Source organism: Myxocyprinus asiaticus, chromosome 25, assembly GCF_019703515.2.
Source record: "Myxocyprinus asiaticus isolate MX2 ecotype Aquarium Trade chromosome 25, UBuf_Myxa_2, whole genome shotgun sequence".
NCBI classification, from domain to species: domain Eukaryota; kingdom Metazoa; phylum Chordata; class Actinopteri; order Cypriniformes; family Catostomidae; genus Myxocyprinus; species Myxocyprinus asiaticus.
This window is the reverse complement of record NC_059368.1, coordinates 43,919,814-43,940,410: the sequence shown is the minus strand read 5'-3', so window position 1 is coordinate 43,940,410 and position 20,597 is coordinate 43,919,814. Positions and strand designations below refer to the sequence as shown.

The 20,597-nt window shown below is 38.4% G+C and overlaps 1 protein-coding gene across 1 annotated transcript in view; it reads left to right on the top strand.

Moving 5' to 3' along the window:
* Positions 1-20,597, top strand: part of LOC127415831 (monocarboxylate transporter 10-like) — an 85,203-nt gene that overhangs the window by 17,076 nt on the left and 47,530 nt on the right. Inside the window, exon 2 of the mRNA XM_051654811.1 lies at positions 16,574-16,718. Within this exon, the coding sequence (XP_051510771.1) occupies positions 16,574-16,718 (145 nt within the window). The remainder of the gene's footprint in view (positions 1-16,573; positions 16,719-20,597) is intronic.

The window sequence follows — 20,597 nt, the reverse complement described above, 5'->3', positions numbered from 1 at the left end:
TAATTAGAGTAGATAAATGGTTAAAGGACCCTTCATTACTGAAGGTAGCATTTTTGTCAGAAACATCCACTCTGTTAATACTGAGCATAGTTTGGTTTTCTTTTGATGATGCCACAGTGGTGGATGATAGTGGAGTGACATGTTTGAGTGTTCTGTTCAGCCAAACAACGCAACACTGGATCAACCAATGGTGTGACTATCTGTTTGGTTGATCAATGGAAGACATGGGTAGTGTTCTGGAAACTTGTTCGAAAATAGTACTTATTTTTGCAATTCTATTTGGTGATGTTAGTGTTGCAAAAAGGACACGTTTCACCTTTAAATACTGCATCTACCCTGACTAAGGTCCATTCTGAATATGTGGAAGTGCCTCCTTGATATAAACAAGCTGTCATTCACAGGATTAGCCTTGGAGTTATCTGGGAAGAAACAGGTGGAGTTAGCCATTGGCGATACGTGCACTGTGGCTTTCCAACGATGTCGTCCCTCTCTGCTCCTGCACACATTAGTTAATCGTCAACAGAGCATTTGATCTCTGTTGACACACTGTTTAGTTGAAGGTTCCTGGAAGATAAATAGATAGTGTAAACACGGGAAGCATGAGCCTAAAGGAAGGTTCTGTAGAAGCACCAATCGCTGCAGCTCTACGTGAGAATTGCAATATCAGCAGTGTGTGTGAGCGTAGATTTGGCGAATGGCCTCATGGAGCCCTGCAGCAGTTGGTCAGTGTGTTGATATGGCGTAGATATGGGGCGGGGAAGTGCTGCAGGTTAAAACTGAATTCAATCAAATGCCTCTGAGACCTTATATCATGACCTGGATGGGTTTCCGCAGTAAATTATTAGGCTTACTCTTTGTTATTTTAGGCAGACACACAACTTTTGCATTATCACCAAATTTATTGTGAATTTGTTTCTATGACTTGCGATGTGGTCTAGGGGTTGGAATCAGCCTAGTGATATGATATAACAGTGTAGTGATTTGTGGGTTGTGATATAATAATATTTCCATTCTTCATGTATAGTGTATTTTTACAAATTATTATTATTATTATTACAGTTCAAACTGAGATATTGATATCGTATATTGGTTCCAACGTGTTAATCTTTACATGAAAACCTTTGCGGTCTAGCTGTATAAAGAATCTGTGTTGACATCCTTACGAATTGAAACATCTTATAGACTTATATTATTAACTCGTTCAGACTTTGCATTTTAGTCGAATATAAATAATTTTGTGCTAATTGACCTAATGCAGCAGTACATTTAGTCTCTTCGCACACTCGCATGACTTGAGTTGTGGTCCACTCGTCCCCATGTGAAAAATAAAAATATTGATTGAGATTAGAATATTGATACACAGGGCTTGTACTATGATGAGATCTTTGGGGGGGGGGGGGTAATCATTTTGACCCTTAAGGCCAAATTATACTTTGGTTGACGAGTTCCGTGTTATTCCACACACACAGTATACATGACAAGCACAGTCTGTGCGGAATGTCCGCATGAGGCCCAGTTTTATCGTCTGTTGTTGCACCTGCTGTTAACTGTACTAAAAGAGAATCACAAAGCAGTCATAGTGTGCATGCGCCAACCGCCCCCTTATTCGCATACAGTCAAAATAGTATACTTTGAAATGCATCGTGGTCAACCAGGTGGGATATGATCTGTAAAGCAGAAAAACAAGTATACCCATGCAATTAGGGTGGGCAGCAGGTTCTCTCTTCTTCTTACCAAGGAGGTTGTTTTGCTGTCCAACTTGGAAGGGAGGCAGCTGGAAAATTTAGGGGGGCAATGCCCACCCTTAGGCCTGGCTATGTTGATACACTACCATGAGGTAAAATTCTCTAAAAAAAATAATTTTTAATCCCCCACCTCTTTTTTCCTCCTACCTCTAATTTCATCATAAACTGGCATCAAGAACCAGTGACAATCCTCCGGCCTTACCTGAGGTTAAGGGTACGAAAGTGATGGCTCTTTGTGTGGATCGAACCAGCAACCTTCAGTTTACCAGACCTGAATCTAACCAGTACACGTCACCTCCCACCTACGAAAAGACAGAAAAACCAGGCTGTGATACTACGAGACCATCTACACTCGTATCTGAGCATTACACTGCAAAGTTTCAACAAGATTGAAGATGCAAATTTCAGATGCTTTGCCAAAGTGTATCTTGCTGTTTAGCAATAGCTCTCTTGGAAAACAACTGAGTACTCTATCGCAATGCCCACTCTAGACTCAACTTCCTCTAAGTATATCTGGCAATCCCACCAATGAGGATCTTAGACTGTAAATGTGTTGGGTGTAGCACATCATCTACAAGTGTCAAGAAATGAGACAGTTAGGATATGGAAAAAACATTGGGTTTTGTTTTGTATTATCTCTGAAGACTATTCTGTCCTTACTTTTTTGGGTAAAAGAGGGGAAAAGAGATTATTTTCTCATCACAAGCATCCCAGCCCTTCATCACTTGGGTTTCACTTACTCATTATATTGATTACTCAACTGAAGGGATGCATTTCTTGTCAAGGTAGATATGTCTGAATGCCATTCGAACATTACATAGGAGCTGTTCCTTTTTGGCCTTAATTGTGGTGGGACCTCTTTCTCTTCTGGTGGCTCTTCATGTGGTCTATGCCAAACCCTCTTGAGCTGAAATTACCCATAATCTAACCCAGCTGCATGCAGTAGTGCTTGGGCTTCCTATAGAATCACCCCAAACCCCCCACTCAGCTCCCCAAACATTTGTTCTACATCTGCAGGATGGCGCTTCAGCGAATTTTGCAAAGTCATCATGAGAAAAATGTTGAGATATGTTTTGAATAGCGTGCTAGCATACTACATACTAAGAGTATGCTTCCAAATTGTAACACTGAATATGGCAACTGTTGGAATAGAATTCCCGCCTTGCAGTTATAAGAGCCAATCACCTTTTTGATAGTCAGCCAATTACCTGTCAGTTTACTCGAGAATGCACATGCACTTCTGAGCTAAAGGAGCACAATTTATAAAACTATTGTTGATTTTACTGCTGATTTTAATTGTTCTTTGATTGTAATCTTGACCAACCGTTTTTGAGATTTTGATCTTTCACCATTCATGTACAGTAGATAGGACATGTAATAGTTTCCCGCTTGTATTCATAGCGAATAACTGCACGGGAGCGTTTCGAAGATGGTGGCTGAATGGACTGACTTGCCCTTAAGGCCCGGGGGGTTAGGAAATGTCCAGAGCTGGAATTGGCCAACAGAAGGCTTCAGCTCTGTCGTATACCCATAAAACCCTCTCTGATCTTCAGGAATAGCCTGAAGGGCAGCAGTTAGGATCTGTTAGATGATAAAGTCCTAAACCTCTGCTATTAAGCCCAGATGTGGAGAAGCACATTAAGGCCCGAGCCTTGTGCTCAGGGGATGAAACTGGATCATAAATGTAATTCTTAGTGAGTACAGTACACCTGCAGGCATGCTTTTAGAGGCTAGGCACTTATAGATACCTGTGTTAAACTGTCTATGTTGTGCGTTCTTTGGTCTCTTGTAGCTGTCTTTTTCATTCATGCAGGGCTGTTCTTTTGTCAAGGCTGCCCAGGATGAAACACTGTAAAATTCCAGTGAAACAACAATGCAACTGAAGCAATGAGAAAACCAGTTGTTGTGGCTGCATTATTGTCTGCAGCATCCATAGAATGTAACTAGTGGGTGGTGTGGTATAGTGGGTAAAACCCAAGGCTGGTAACCAGAAGGTTGTTGGTTTGTATCCTCACAAGGAGTCAGCCGTCACCATTTGCACCCTTGATCAAGGCACTTAACCCAGGTTTCTCCAAGGTGATTTACCCAATTATCAGTTCATAATGCTGCTTTATGTGACATCACATGATTGGATTCCCCCTAGACCCCAGGGCTACAGTACGATAAAGCTTTGCAATATGCAGATTTAATGAAAACTTATTTTTTACTTCGTGAATCTTTAGGGAGTGAAATAGGCTATGTTCAGAATCCAAATCCGATTTTTGAGCATATCCAATTGGAATCCGATCAGATTTCATTTCAAGCTACATTCATATGTGGTTTGAAATCCTATTCAAAATAAGTGGTTGGAAATCCGTTTCAGTCTGTTCTCTCTGATCAGATCTCAAGTGGCTTTTTGCCATATGTCATTTTTTCATGCTACGTAAAGACAAGTTATATGTCACACATTGTTACAGGAAACATGCTGGCAGTGGTGGCGGAGTGTAGGTCTAGCTGAGAATATATATATATATATATATATATATATATATATATATATATATATATATATATATATATATTTTTTTTTTTTTTTTTTTCAATTTGGAATGCCCATTTCCCAATGTGCTTTTAAGTGCTATAGCAACCAATGCAGATATGCCAGAAAATGAAGATATCCACAGTGTGGACAGTCAATCATGAAGATCGAATTCCGATTGGATACACATAAAATCGAATTTGGATTGGCAGTCCAAACATAGCTTTAGTTTGTAAAATGCGTATTTAGCTACACTCTATGTATGTGGGAAAAGAGCAAAGATCAGCAGGTATTTAAAACTTTGCTATCTCCCATACTTATAACAGAAGATGACTCTGCTTAAGATTGCTAGCACCAAACTCTTCTTTCAAGTAAAGGTTTGCATAGCAGGCATTGTTTGAAATACAAGTGGAAACTGTAAAACGTTTGTTTTGCTTTGCAAATTCATCCTTCATTGAGTCCCTTGATTTCTGTGTGGTTGTATTATGAAATGTCTTAGTCAAATCTCAAATGATGTGGGTTTACCTGACTCCTGAAAAGCAGAAAACGCACCACAGCTGGATGAGATAAACCACATTTTTACATTTTCTGGAGAAAACGCTGGTGATGCTTGCCAGTGCAAAATCTGTCACCACGATACGGGTGTTGGATGGTGTTGTGGGTGGTTGCCAGATTGTTACAATGTGGTTGATGAGGAGTGGTTTTGAGCATGTTGCTGTGTTTGCTAGAATGTTTTGTTGGTTGTCAGTAGGGCTGCAACAACTAATCGATAAAATCAATAAATAACGATAATGGAAATCATCGACAACGAATTTCATTATCGATTAATTAGATATATGCCATGAGCACGAAGAAGCTCCGTCAGTGTCGTCACTTTACAGCCCGGTGAAAAATGTGTTGAATCTTGTTTGAAAAACAACGGAGACAAGTTGAAGCAGAAAAAACAAGACCCAAGTTGTCCAGCGCAAGAGAGCACTTTATAAACATTTCAAAGAAGATCCTAATAAGCATACAGTTTAATGTGGAGCGGTTGCTGCATCAGGTGCGTTAACAAATTGGTTTTGTTTCTCTACTGCGCATCACTAACATTTTACTGCTATTTTCTATGTTTTATAATGTATACATGTTATGAATTCAAAATCAGATGCATATTTCCGCATATTTTGCAAAACTGTTTGTTTTTACCACATGCTAGTCCGCATCAATAAAACTGATTGCAATGGAGAATGGGAGTGCAATAATTTTGATTAAAGTGGTGCAACATCATACCTCAGTTTCAGTTTTAATGTAATCAGTTGTGCAGCTTTCAACAATGTCACACTGATGTCTCAGAGGTCAAAGTGTGCCGGTTTTTAAAGTGTTTTAGATCATTTCTCCTCATCATGTAAGGGCATGTAATATAATGAGCAACGATTTAGTTTTCAGCACGAGAGTGAGTCTACACTGCGTTTACAGATGATTTACAGATGTTTTAAACTGTGTATAATGCTGAATATACTGCATAATAATACTAAGGGTCCTGATATTCGATAGTCCTCCTGATAATGCCAAATGTAGTGTCTGATTTCACAAGTAAATTTATACTATGGCAAACATTATTTTACTGGATAAACATACACATATTTTTAAAAGAATAGTTTAGAAACATGTAATCAGTGACCATACTATTTTAAAACCTACAATATTAATTTAAAATACTTCAAATGTACATAATCAGAGACTGTGTACAAGTATATGTATCTAACATAATTATGTATTTTTCAGCTGGGCAGAATTATTATTTCTATTCTGGTGTCACCATTGCCCTGTGCCAGTCCCAGTCCATCCCATCCCTGCTTAATCATTTTACTCTTTAATGAACAGTACTTTAAGTTTTACAAGTAAAGGAAAGGAACTGTTTTGCATGTGTACTGAAAGTAGTAATAATAATAAATTCAAACTTAAATTGTCATCATTCAGGCTTTGTTCAAAATTTTGTGAGAGTATTGAATCGTGAATTCAGTACCGTAAATCTAACCAACTCCTTATGGGCTTTATCATTTCTGTTTTAATAAAATCATATTTTAATAAAATACAGGAAATATAATTTTGTGTTTTATCAGATTAATCGATTAATCAAAGAAATAATTGAAGATTAATCGATTATCAAAATAATTTTTAGTTGCATCCCTGGTGTTGTGGGCATTTGCCAGGATATGGTAATGTAGTTGCTAATATGTACAAAGTGGTGTTAAGCTGTTGCTAGGATGATCTGGGTTCTTGTTAAGTGCCTTGCTAAGTGCCTGTAAGAATGTTCTGGAATTACCAGGTTGGTTGGTGGGTGGTTACCAAACCACACAATTTAAGGCTGCATTCGTGTCTGAGTGCAAAATGTTACAAACACTTCAAAAAAGATTGAGTAATTCTGTGATAATGCATGCATTTTTATCTGTTTATGAAATTGCCACTTGCACAATACAAGTACCTTCTACTATAAACTTGAGTTCCTGTGAGATTTGCATACCGTGGACTTTGTTGATATTAAGATTGCAATTTAATCAATAAGAATGATTACACACAACGTCGTAGGCATATCATTCATAAATGAGTACAGGTCTAGCTAAGCCGGTTAATTAGAAGGCGATGTCCCCAAAGTGTATCTTACTGGTGTTAGTTTTCCATGAGGCTGGTGTTGACGAGTGTGAGATCGTAACACACAACCTTTGCGTTCATCTAATTGTTTTCACCCTTTCCTTTGTGAAATCATTACAGATGTGTTTACGTGCCTCTCTAATTGTACGAAGTCTTCGAAGTCGAAGTCGAATTAGCAAACATGGCCTTTCAGCAGTCTGTGTTGTCACTGTAGTCCTGTTTAGGCTTATTGGTCCACAATACAGAAGACAATCAAATTAATTGTCCATAAATTTAGTTGCTCTTGAACTCCTGACTCTTGGTCCAGGGTGTGTTACCTCTGTAATCTAATCACGCAAAACACAGAAACAGGAAACTGACGATATAGTTCAACTGAATGTGGCATCACAGATTCAAGTGTTTGAAACAGTGATGCTTATTTGTGTTATTCAGGAACTTGGCTTTCAGGAAGAGGAGAACATAACTCTTTATGAGGAGACAAGGAAGGCCAGTGTGATGTTTACTGATCTATCTCTGTAGTGTTATTCTCTCTTTCCTTAGCTCAACATTTCCATGATCTTGTCTAAACACTATTAAGCACCAACACAATACATGAAGTGCTCACCATTGTTTGAGGTCAAAATTGAGGATGGGTCCTTTGAAATGCCACCTAGTGAATTAAGTCCAGAAATATACTGTATGCAAACACAGATGTGAGTGCTTGGCCAACACATTGCAAGTGCGGTCCCATTGCACACACTTAATGGGCATTCTTGTGTTACTAGGCTGTAACACATCTCCGCAAACCCGCAGCCCTCGAGGGGGTAACAGTCACATACTGTATGTCAAAGTTCTTGCTTTCTGTGTCTTTGGTGGAAAAACAGTTTTTTTTTTGTTTTTTTTTTACGTGTATTGTTCCATATAGTTAGAGACTAATTTTAGTTCAGGTACTAGTTCCACAATTGTGTGGAAAAACACCTATTGATGTAGCCATCTGGATCATATTTGAAAAACAATGGCATTGACAAATTATCGGAAAGTGTTCCAATTTACCTGTATTTTCCCTACTTGCATTGTGTTATGAAATAGTGATTAGTGTAATTCCTTACCTGATATTGAATTCTTATTTTTCTCTCTTGATAGAACTTTAAAGTGGGAATACACTAAGAATTAATTGTGGCCAGTAAAAGCGCTGTTTATTTGCAAGCGCGCCCTCTGTTCTGGTTTAGCACAAATAATAATGAGCCTAATTTACATGGGGGGGGGGTGGTGTTTGTGTGGATAGGAATGGCATTGAATTAATTTAAATACTCAAGACGAGGTGCTATTTCAGTGCTGATTGTGTCTGCTTAAATTAGATTGTGGGTGGTCAATAAGATGCAGGGTTTTGCGCTGAAATACCACATGCAAATGTTTTGCATCTGTTTAGTGAATGCTGTCATTTACAACAGAAAATAATTATTTTACTTAACCTTCAATTTGTAAAAATCTTGACTGAAGTGTATTAACAATAGAAAAAGGGCATTTGTTGTAAGTTTGTTGCTGTTGGTTGGGCTTAACTTGTATTTCATCCAGAATATTCCTTTAAAATCCACATTATTTATGAAGCAGTACCAATATACGATCCAAACTAGGCATTAGCTGGCAGTGCCATCGATCGAACTATGATTTAACATCAAAATGACTGCTGTCCAACCCTGTCGCAGCTGTCAACTGTCAAAACAAAGAGAGGTAGCGTGTTTATTCAAGAAAAGAGATTTGCACTATTCGCAGTTTCCGTGGAACATGTTGATGTTTGAGGACATGAGCACTTAGAGCACAAGTTTGTTTGCTGTGCTAACATTGTGGTTCCACTTGTGTAGTTACTCTGTGGAAACATCGCTCATCATGAAGTGAAACCAAGATGATGAGCACTGGTGCAGATAGTACATGATTAATCGTTAAAGAATAAAAAGACGACCTGATTCTGAGGGAAATGGAAACATTCTGTGTAATGTTTCTATACTAATGTTGCTGCTGCTGTTCATAATAGTGTTGTTGAACATGTTGAAAGATGTGGGTTAATGGGAAAAGGAGGTGGAGGCTGTCTCTGCTGTGCCCAACTCCGATAGGGATGTGGATCGGGGTGAAAAGAAAGACTCGGCTATGTTGCTATGAACTCTAAAAATCGTGGAGAGAGAGCACAATATGCAGCGCATGTGTTAGCATGATTGGTCACCACATTAAGAAGCTTCAAAACAACATTTATTGTTTGAATTTGGTGATAACATTTACATGGTTTACAAGCTGAAAATAAAAATATAATTAAACACAAAACAGTCAAAAATGTTTTTTGGTCTAAAATCACATTTCTACATAAACAGCCCATTTCGACTTGAGACTCAACATGAAAAACATTCATAAAACATCTTACCTTTTAGGATTTAAGACAACGGTGATGTTATCCTAACTTTAAGACGTTATTTACGCTGATTTTTTTTTCGAGAATTTGAATGCTGCTTAAGTTTTTTCTTAAGAAAAATCTTGTGAGTTCGAATCTGAGTGACTCCAGCCAGGTCTCCTAAGCAACCAAATTGGCCCGGTTGCGTGGGAAGGTAGAGTCACATGGGGTAACCTCCTCGTGGTCATTATTAGTGGTTCTCACTCTCAATGGGGCGCATGGTAAGTTGTGTGTGGATCGTGGAGAGTAGCATGAGCATCCACATGCTGGGAGTCTCCGTGGTGTCATGCACAACGAGCCACGTGATAAGATGTGCATATTGACTGTCTCAGAAGCGGAAGCAACTGAGACTTGTCCTCCACCACCTGGATTGAGGTGAGTAACTGCACCACTACGAGGACCTACTAAGTAGTGGGAATTGGGCATTCCAAATTGGGAGAAAAAGGGATAAAAAAAAAAAAAAAGATAAGAACTTTCTTAAGAATTTTTTCGAGAATACAACATATACTTAACTTTTTTCTTAAGTTAGAAATTAAGAAGAAAATGGTAGTTAAGAAGAAATTTATTTTTAAGAACGTGTCGTGAAACCGGACCCAGGGCCTTGTTGCAACCAAACCCTTATGAGAGAAATCCTTATAATTGTAAGACATAATAAATAACCCTTATGTAGTCCAAGGGTTTTCTTAACTTAAGCGGTTTGTTTGTTCGTTCATTCTTTCTTTCGAACTTTCTTTCTTTCGAACTTACTTTCAAACTCTCGAACTTTCAAACTAAAAATTTACACTTTCAAAATTTCTCAAGCTTTCTTTCAAACTATTTCTTTCAAACTTTCTTTCAAGCTTTCTTTTTAAAAATGTTGTTTCGAACTTTCTGTATTTTTAACATTTCTTTCAGTGTTTTGTGTTCTATTCATTTAAAACTTTCTTTTGATATTTCTTTTGAAACTTTCTTTCAAACATCGAACCTTTTTCAAACTAAAACTTTCTTTCAGACTTTCTTTTAAACCTTCTTTTTAAAAATATTTTTTTAGTCACTATTATTTTTTTGAATTTTCTTTCCACCTTTCTTTTCAACTTTTGATGTCTCAGACATTCTAACTTCCTTTCAAACTTTCAAATTGTTTTCAATTTCTATTTCTTTGAAATTTTATTTCTTTTAAACTTTCAAACATCTTTCAAACTCAAATTTTCTTTCAAACTTTCTTTTTAAAACTGTCTTTTCAACGTTTCTTTCAGTGTTGTTTGTTCTCTTTATTTCAAACTTTCTTTTGATCTTTCTTTTGAGCATGTTTTTCAAACATTGGACCTTTTTCAAACTGAAACTCTTTCAAACTTTCTTTTAAACCTTTTTTTTTTTAAATGTTGTTTAAACTATTTTTTCTTTTGAACTTTTTTCCAACTTTCTTTTCAACTTTTGAAGTTTCAATCTTTCTAACTTTCTTTCAAACTTTCAAACTTAATTTCTTTCTAACTTTATTTCTTTGACACTTAATTTCTTTGAAACTTTCGAACTTTCAAACTAAAACTTTCTTTCAAACTTTCTAACTTTCAAACATTCTTTGGAACTTTCAAACATTCTTTCAAATTTTATTTCTTTTAAAATTAATTTATTTCAAACATTATTTATTTTGAACTTTCTTTTGATGTTTCTTTGGAACTTTCAAACATTCTTTCAAATTTTATTTATTTTAAAATTAATTTCTTTCAAACTTTCTTTCTTTGGATCTTTCTTTTGAATTTGATTTATTTTAAACTAAGCTTACTTTGAACATAATTTCTTTTTAACATAATTTCTTTTGAACTTTGAACTTTCTGTCTGGTACAGTTTTTCTGAAATAAAATGTAATATAAATCTGAACTGTTTCAAACAGTTGTCCAGACAGACACTGTCTGTCTTTCTGCCTGTCTGTTTGCATCATTGTTTTACGTTGCGTAGTTTTGTGTTCAAAGGCTGGTCATTGACCCTTGCACTCTTCTGCTCCTGTCTTTCTGCCTTGTTTTTTCTGTTTCTGTTTGTTATTGTGATGAGAGTAAATGAGAGAATTGTGCCATTAATGATCTCCTATGGTTGTTAGCGATCAGTTAACAAATGAATATGACTGATAGGGTGTGATTTAGGGCTAAGCGATATGACCAAATCTTTTCACGGCATTGGCAGACAGTATACTCACTATATGTCACCATATAGGTTTTTATTTGCATTTTATTTCTGGATAATTTCGTTGGAACTTGTTGGATGCAAAATGAAAGATAACATTATTCAGCTGCACATTGTGTAACACTCGAGTTAAAAGCAAAATATGTAAAACTAATATTAAATGGTTTGTTTTTACTCTAAATTTTGATTGGATGAGCCACATTAGAATTCGTAAAAAAAGGGGATAAACGCACACCTGTGACCGCACATCAGTTGTATTCATGCGGCAAGTTGTAACGTTGTTCTGCAGCGTAAATAAACTGCACTTCCTCTTCTTGACTTGTTTGGGACACGTCTGTATTTTTGCATTACTCTATGATTCTTTTGTTCCTACATGTAAATAATGTAATGCAGCCCTGCCCACTAATAGCCGCAAAAAATACCTACCACGGTAATGTGTAAACGGTAAAGTAAAATCTTGACCGATTTGACACGTTTCTACCATTGCACTAGTGTGTTTTATTTTTGCCAAATTGATTTTAAGCTTTGAGAAATTAGATGTACATTATTTGAAACTAACATAATACTTTTTAGTGATTATTGCTGTATTTATTAGTCCAATTGTTGCTTGTGCTGTGTATGTTTGCTTTTATCTTTTTATATCCTTCATCCCCCCACACCCTTCCATTCATCAATATCTCATCAGCATGGCACACTCACTGTTTCAGAACCCCCCACCATGCAAATCGTTGCAACATCGACCGCGTTTACATGCACAGAATTACACTAATTATGCTTAATAAGACAACAACTTGTGAGGTCATGAAAATACTTTAGATACACTGCTGGCCGAAAATTTGAAATAATGTACAGATTTTGCTCTTATGGAAAGAAATTGGTATTTTTATTCACCAATGTGGCATTCAGCTGATCACAATGTATAGTCAAGACATTAATAACATGAACAATTACTATTACAATTAGAATTTTTTAAAACTACTTCAAAGAGTTCTCATCAAAAAATCCTCCACGTGCAGCAATGACAGTTTTGCAGATCCTTTGTGTTTTGCAGTTGTTGCGGTAAGCAAACTGCAATGGGTCCAGTGATGGAGGCAGCACAGAGCAGATGTAATCTCTGATTAGTCTCTCAAAGCATTTGCTGATGATGGGGGTCAGAGCAACAGGATGCCAGTCATTTAAGCAAGTGGTTTCAGATTGCTTTGGTACAGGCACAATGGTGGACATTTTAAAGCATGTGGGGACTACAGACAAAGAGAGGGAAAGTTTGAATGTCTGTAAAAACACCAGCCAGTTGGTTCGCGCACGCTCTGATGACGCGGCCCGGAATGCCGTCTGGACCCGCGGCTTTACGGATATTCACCCGTCGGAAGGATCGGGTTACATCTGCTACAGAGACGGAGAGTGAACTACAGTGCATCCGGAAAGTATTCATAGCGCTTCACTTTTTCCACATTTTGTTATGTTACAGCTTTATTCCAAAATGGATTAAATTCATTATTTTTCTCAAAATTCTACAAACAATACCCCATAATGACACCGTGAAAGAAGTTTGTTTAAAAACTTTGCAAATTTATTAAAAATAAAAAACGAAAAAAATCACATGTACATAAGTATTCACAGCCTTTGCCGTGACACTCAAAATTGAGCTCAGGTGCATCCTGTTTCCACTGATCATCCTTGAGATGTTTCTACAACTTGATTAGAGTCCACCTGTGGTAAATTCAGTTGATTGGACATGATCTGGAAAGGCACACACCTGTCTATATAAGGTCCCACAGTTAACAGTGCATGTCAGAGCATAAACCAAGCCATAAAGTCCAAGGAATTGTCTGTAGACCTCCGAGACAGGATTGTATTGAGGCACAGATCTGGGGAAGGGTACAGAAAAATGTCTGCAGCATTGAAGGTCCCAATGAGCACAGTGGCCTCCATCATCCGTAAATGGAAGAAGTTTGGAACCACCAGGACTCTTCCTAGAGCTGGCCGCCCGGCCAAACTGAGCGATCGGTGGAGAAGGGCCTTAGTCAGGGAGGTGACCAAGAACCCGATGGTCACTCTGACAGAGCTCCAGCGTTTCTCTGTGGAGAGAGGAGAACCTTCCAGAAGAACAACCATCTTTGCAGCACTCCACCAATCAGGCCTGTATGGTAGAGTGGCCAGATGGAAGCTACTCCTCAGTAAAAGGCACATGACAGCCCGCCTGGAGTTTGCCAGAAGGCACCTGAAGGACTCTTAGACCATGAGAAACAAAGATTGAACTCTTTGGCCTGAATAGCAAGTGACATGCTTGGAGGAAACCAGGCACTGCTCATCACCTGGCCAATACCATCCCTACAGTGAAGCATCAGCGGCAGGAACTGGGAGACTAGTCAGGATCGAGGGAAAGATGAATGCAGCAATGTACAGAGACATCCTTGATGAAAACCTGCTCCAGAGCGCTCTGGACCTCAGACTGGGGCGAAGGTTCATTTTCTAACAGGACATCGACCCTAAGCACACAGCCAAGATAACAAAGGAGTGGCTCCGGGACAACTCTGTGAATGTCCTTGAGTGGCCCAGCCAGAGCCCAGACTTGAACCTGATTGAACATCTCTGGAGAGATCTGAAAATGGCTGTGCACTGATGCTCTCCATCCAACCTGATGGAGCTTGAGAGGTCCTGCAAAGAAGAATGGGAGAAACTGCCCAAAAATAGGTGTGCCAAGCTTGTAGCATCATACTCAAAAAGACTTGAGGCTGTAATTGGTGCCAAAGGTACTTCAACAAAGGCTGTGAATACTTATGTACATATGATTTTCGTTTCTTATTTGTAATAAATTTGCAAAGATTTCAAACAAACTTCTTTCACGTTGTCATTATGGGGTATTGTTTGCAGAATTTTGAGGAAAGTAATGAATTTAATCCATTTTGGAATAAGGCTGTAACATAACAAAATGTGGAAAAAGTGAAGCACTGTGAATACTTTCTGGATGCACTGTAACCTCTGTAGGTTCAGCCGCGTGAGCTCTCTCTGCGAGGGTGTGTTATTTCCCTCGAACTGTGCATAAAAATTATTTAGCTCATCTGGGAGAGAGGCAGTGGTGTTCACGGCAGAGTTTTTATTCCCTTTAAAGTCCGTGATGATATTAATTCTCTGCCACATGCTTCTAGAGTTGGTGGTGTTAAACTGTTCTTCAATCTTGTTCCTGTACTGGTGTTTTGCTGCTCTGATAGTTTTTCGGAGGGCATAGCTGGCTTGTTTATGCTCCTCCGCTTCCCCGGAATTAAAAGTGGAGGTCCGCGCATTAAGTGCCACGTGAACATCGCTATTAATCCAAGGTTTCTGGTTCGGGTAGATCCATATTGTTTTGGATGGAACAACATCCTCTACGCACTTTCTGATGAAACATGTTATGCTATCAGTGTAAACATCGATGTCATCATCGGAGGCGGACCGGAACATCTCCCAGTCCCCGTGATCAAAACAGTCTTGTAGCATAGAGTCTGTTTGGTCTGACCAACACTGGATTGTTCTAAGGGTGGGTGCTTTCTGTTTCAGTTTCTGCCTGTAAGCGGGCAGAAGCAGAATGGAAGAGTGGTCCGATTTGCCAAATGGTGGGCGGGGGAGGGATTTGTAGCCATCCTGGAAGGGAGAGTATCAATGGTCCAAAACCCGGTCCCCTCATGTGTTAAAACTGATGTGTTGGTGGTATTATGGTGCAAATGATTTAAAATTGGCTTTGTTAAAGTCCCCGGTCACAATGAACGCGGCCTCAGGGTGCGCGGTTTCCTGCTTGCTTATAATCCCGTACAGTTCCTTGAGTGCCCGGTCTGTGTTGGCTTGTGGGGGGATGTGCACAGCTGTGATAATGACCGCTGTGAATTCCCTCGGTAGCCAGAATGGTCGACACAGAAGCATGAGAAATTCCAGATCAGGAGAGCAGAAAGACTTGATAGAATGTACATTCCTCTGATCACACCAGGATTTGTTGATCATAAAACATACACCACCACCTCTGCTTTTACCTGAAAGGTATTTTGCTCTGTCCGCTCGGTGCACGGAGAACCCAGCGGGTTCGATGACTGAGTCTGGAATCTCCGCAGACATCCAAGTTTCTGTAAGGCAGATAATGCAGCAGTCCCTCGTCTCTCGTTGGAAAGAGATCCACGCTCTCAGCTCGCAGAGCTTGTTGTCCAGAGACTGAACATTTTCCAGTAGAATACTGGGTAGCGGGGGTCAATTTGCGCGACGTCTTACTCTGATGAGAATGCCGGCTCTGTTTCCCCTTTTCCTTCTGCGTTTTCGCGGCCGGGCAGCCCAGACAAAGGGCTCTGCTGGCGTGTTTGTAAACAGCGGGTTGGCATTGAGGAATTTGAAGTTTGGCTTACGGTGTGTAATTGCAGAACCAATGTCCAAAAGTGTTTGTCTGTCGTAGACAATAAGGCAGACAACATCCAAGACAAAAAACATAAGAATTGTAAACAAAACAAACAAAAAAACTACAATGTTGTTTCGGAGCTCGCAACGCAGCAGCCATACTCGGTGCCATCTTGAGTCCAAGAATTCACAACATTTTACATTGGCATTGTCTTCTATGTCTAAAAGATAAGAGGACCCACATTTGTTTTTTCCAAAGGAACGCAAAAGGCGTCAATTTTTTAAGAATCTTCATGCAGCTGTTTTCCACACAATGTCAGTTTACAGTGAGCACATCTGTCAGTTCCAAAAAGGCCAAGAAAACACCTGAAAAGAATCATACAAGTAGTCCATATGACTCGTCTGCTATATTTTAACTCTGAAGATGAAGTCAGATGGTAGCTTTGTGTGAGGAACAGACACAATTTTAAGTCATTGTATGTTTACCGATTCTTTAAAAAAACTTCTGGTGTCACACCGAAAAGAAAAATCAGTCATATGGGTTTGAAATGAGGCAGATTAAATAATGAAAGAAATGATCATTTTGTGATGAAAAAAATTCTTTAAATGTGTAACTGCCCACCTGAACTCTGTGAGACTTGTAGTTTGAGTTTTGCTCTGACTGGGTGATCTGACCCTTTTGAGTAATGTTTTTACTCACTCTGTTTTCCATGTATAAATTAACTCTGTTTTTTTGTGTGTATGCAGCATGGGTCGGTTCTCTCTCCATGGGTATGATCTTCTTCTGCTCACCAATCGTCAGTGTATTCACAGATCTGCTCGGTTGCCGGATAACAGCGGTTGGAGGGGCTGCCGTGGGGCTTGTGGGACTTCTGGCCAGTTCTTTTGTCACGTAAGTGCATTAATGAGTAAAAATATTGTGAAGCTTTGCATTTTATTGCATTTAATTTTGATTTGACTGGGTTGAAATCAGAGATTTGATTTGTTGCTAAGCAGCATTATTGTTTTAGAGAATGATGTCATTGACAATGTATCAGTTGGTCCAGACTGTCAAGTTGACAAAACTATAGGATGACTGTTATGGGTTTTTCAATTGCTGGAGCAAATACCAACATGGCCTACAAGTGGAGTTGAAAATATCATAATTATGAGTTCCAAGCACATGAATGACCAAGCGAAGTCATATTTACCAGTAGGAAACTCAGAATACTCAATTATACCCGAGGTGTGCCGCTGAAAGGGCATTTCAGCAAAATCATTTCGGTTTCAGTGCTTCATTTTAATATTATTAATCATGTGAAGCTTATGATTTCCCCTTGGCGGGCTGTTGCAAAATGTTAATGTTTTTTTTAATTATTTGTCTGATACCATGCATTAATAAATCATATAGGTTGTGTAAAATGATGCAGGTGTATTTACTTACATTTTTTCAATTGTACAACAGAAAAAAAGCTTTTGCCATTGTTCATTTTGTTTGTATTTTAGTGTGACTTCTTCCATATTTAGTTTTCATTTCATTGTGGAATAATAAATTCCGACTCACAGGAGCAGGATTACCGATGGCCGATCAAATGGCAGTATACTGTATCTTATATGTATCACATATATCATACAATTTAATGATGGCTTATGAGTACACAGAGTTTTGTGGCTTTTAGCTTTAAGGCCATCTACCCATAGTTTTCCTGAGCAACCACTGGGTGGCGCCATGATGATTCTGATTGACTGTTTTGAATTTCTGGTCTCGATACGCCAAGTAAAAACTGCCAAAACAAGCGATCCAGAGGAGGACTGGACAACAACCATTTAAGTGTTACTTGGTGTAAAAATTAATTTCAGGCTCAACTTGTGCAGCTGTTGGCTGTTATAGCTCAGAATAATTAATGATATCAACGTAACTCACCTCTGACCATCGCTTCAAGTCAAGTCATTTTTATTTGTATAGCGCTTTTCACAACACACATCGTTTTAAAGCAGCTTTGCAGAAAATCATGCTTTAACAGAAAATAAAGCCGTAATATCTATAAAGTTTTAGAGTCACCATTGTTCAGTTTGATAAAAAGTGATTGTAAATTGTGTCTTAAGATAAATACGTAAATAATAATTGTATTTAGAACTCCAGTGAGCAAGTCGAAGGCGACTGTGGCAAGGAACACAAAACTCCATAAGATGTTGGTTAATGGAGAAAAATAACCTTGGGAGAAACCAGGCTCACTGTGGGGGCCAGTTCCCCCTAAACAGCATGAATTTAATGCCAATATTTGTTATTTGTATGCAATGTAAGTCATGGTTTAAAATTAGTAAACTAAGCAAGTGTTAAGGGCCAGTGTTTAAACAAAGATTTTGTATGAGCTGTAAGATTAATGACTAATGTCTTTGAAGTCCATCCTGGATTAACTGCAGAAGTTCACATAGATGCATTGTCCTTTGTTAACTGGCTGATGAAGGATTTTGTTGCCAATTAATTTATAGTCCGTGTATTCCATTTTAAGAGTGTAGTCCATCATTAGACCAAGGTGATGCAGGCAGAGATCAGTGAGGTGCATCGCAGTTCAACCGGCAGGTCATTTCGGTGAGGTCCATCCTAAGTCCAAGGTTCAGGCAGTGGCACACAAAGTATCCCAAGTTTTACAGTTGGAGCTGGCATCAGTTCATCCTCTGAAGTCCATCGTAATAGACTGAAGTTGAGACAGGGAAACAAATAGAATAATATTAGCATGGAAGCCATTCAATTTATTGCAGAGTTCTAGATACTGAGAAGTGTTTTTGGTTCTGGCAGACCTAACTAAAGCAGCCTAATTGTGAGTTGATGGATAAATTAAGTGTATACCTGACTGAAAAGATGAGTCTTTAGTCTAAACTTAAACTGAGTGAGTGTGTCTGCATCCCGAACAGTGTTAGGGAGACTATTCCATAGCTTTGGAGCCAAATAAGTAAAGGATCTACCTCCTTTTTTGGATTTTATAATTATAATTATAATAATTTTCTTTATTCATCACACATTATACATTTGCACATATACAGTGAAATTCTTCTTTTTCACATATCCCAGCTAGGCTGGGGTCAAAGTGCAGGGTCAGCCATGATACAGGTAGGGTCAAGGGCCTTGCTCAAGGGCCCAACAGTGGCATCTTGGCAGTGCTGGGGCTTGAACCCCCGACCTTCTGATCAGTAACCCAGAGCCTTAACCGCTGAGCTACCACTGCCCCCATAAATTTTTGATATTCTAGGAACTATTAACAGACCAGAATTTTGTGATAGTAATGAATGTGATGGAATATAGCATGGTAGGTCACTTAAGTACTGTGGAGCTAGACCATTCAAAGCTTTGTACGTAGTTAACAGAATTTTAAAATTAATACAAAATTTAACAGGTAGCCAATGTAACGATGATAAAATTGGGCTAATATGATCATATTTCTTGGTTCTAGTCAGCACTCTGGCTGCTGCATTTTGAACCAATTGAAGTTTATTTTTTGAACATGCAGGACATCCTGCCAGTAATACATTAAAATAATCTGGTCTTGAGGTCATGAACGCATGAATTAGTTTTTCGGCATCAGCAACAGATAGCATGTGTCGTAACTTAGCAATATTTCTGAGGTGGAAGAATGCTGTTCTACAAACATTAGAAATTTAATTTTCAAAGGACAGATTAGTATCAAATATAACACCTAAGTTCTTCGCTGTGGAAGAAGATGTATCAGTACATCCATTGAGAGTCGAATTATATTTTAACAGCTTATTTTTAGAGGTTTTTGGTCCAATAATTAGTACCTCTGTTTTGTCGGAATTGAGTAGAAGGACATTTCTGGCCATCCAACCTTTGATTTCATTGATACACTCTGCTAATTTGGAGAATTGTGAAATTTCGTCGGGTTTCAAAGAAATATAAATTTGGGTATCGTTGGCATAACAGTGGAAACCAATTCCATGATTCCTGATAATATCTCCCAGGGGAAGCATATATAAGGCGAAAAGCTGAGGCCCTAAAACTGATCCCTGTGGCACTCCATACTTAATTTTTTTTTATTTGACAATTCCTTGTTTACACAGACAAAGTGGTAGCGGTCTGCTAAATAGGACCTATACCATGCTAATGCAAGTGCACAAATGCCAACATAATTCTCAAGCCTATCCAAGAGAATGTCGTGATCTATGGTGTCAAAGACAGCACTAAGATCTAAAAGCACTAGAAGACAAATGGAGCCGTGATCAGATGATAAGAGAAAGTCATTTGTAACTCTGATAAGTGCAGTCTCTGTGCTGAGGTTTTACGTTGTTGTAGCAATGCAATGAAATTACTTTAAAAATAGCTAATTCAAAGTCAGATGTATTCTAATACTAGTCTTGAACTTACATGGCAGTGTTCTGTGGTAAGTAAACATTCAGAGATGAAACAAGGTAAATTATGTCATAATCAGGGTTTGTAAGGTGAGTTTTAGATGGAGGTTTTATTGAGTAAAACATGTCTCCTTAAACTAAAACTTTCACATAAACCTAACCAATGGTGTCCTAAAAGTAAATGAGAGGTGAACATAACAGACATCCTGACCCTAAACCAACACCTAAACCTAACCAATAGTGTTGTAAAATACAAATGCGACATGAAAAGCAACCGCGTCATTTTGTATCGCTTCTATGGCACTTTAGTTTTGAGTGTGAATAAAACGTACTGTTGTTGTAGCACCTCTAATGTTCATTTCACCAGGAAACTGAGGTGAATTATAGAACGCGATACATAAATTTCAGTTTGCAAAAATGTAGTTAT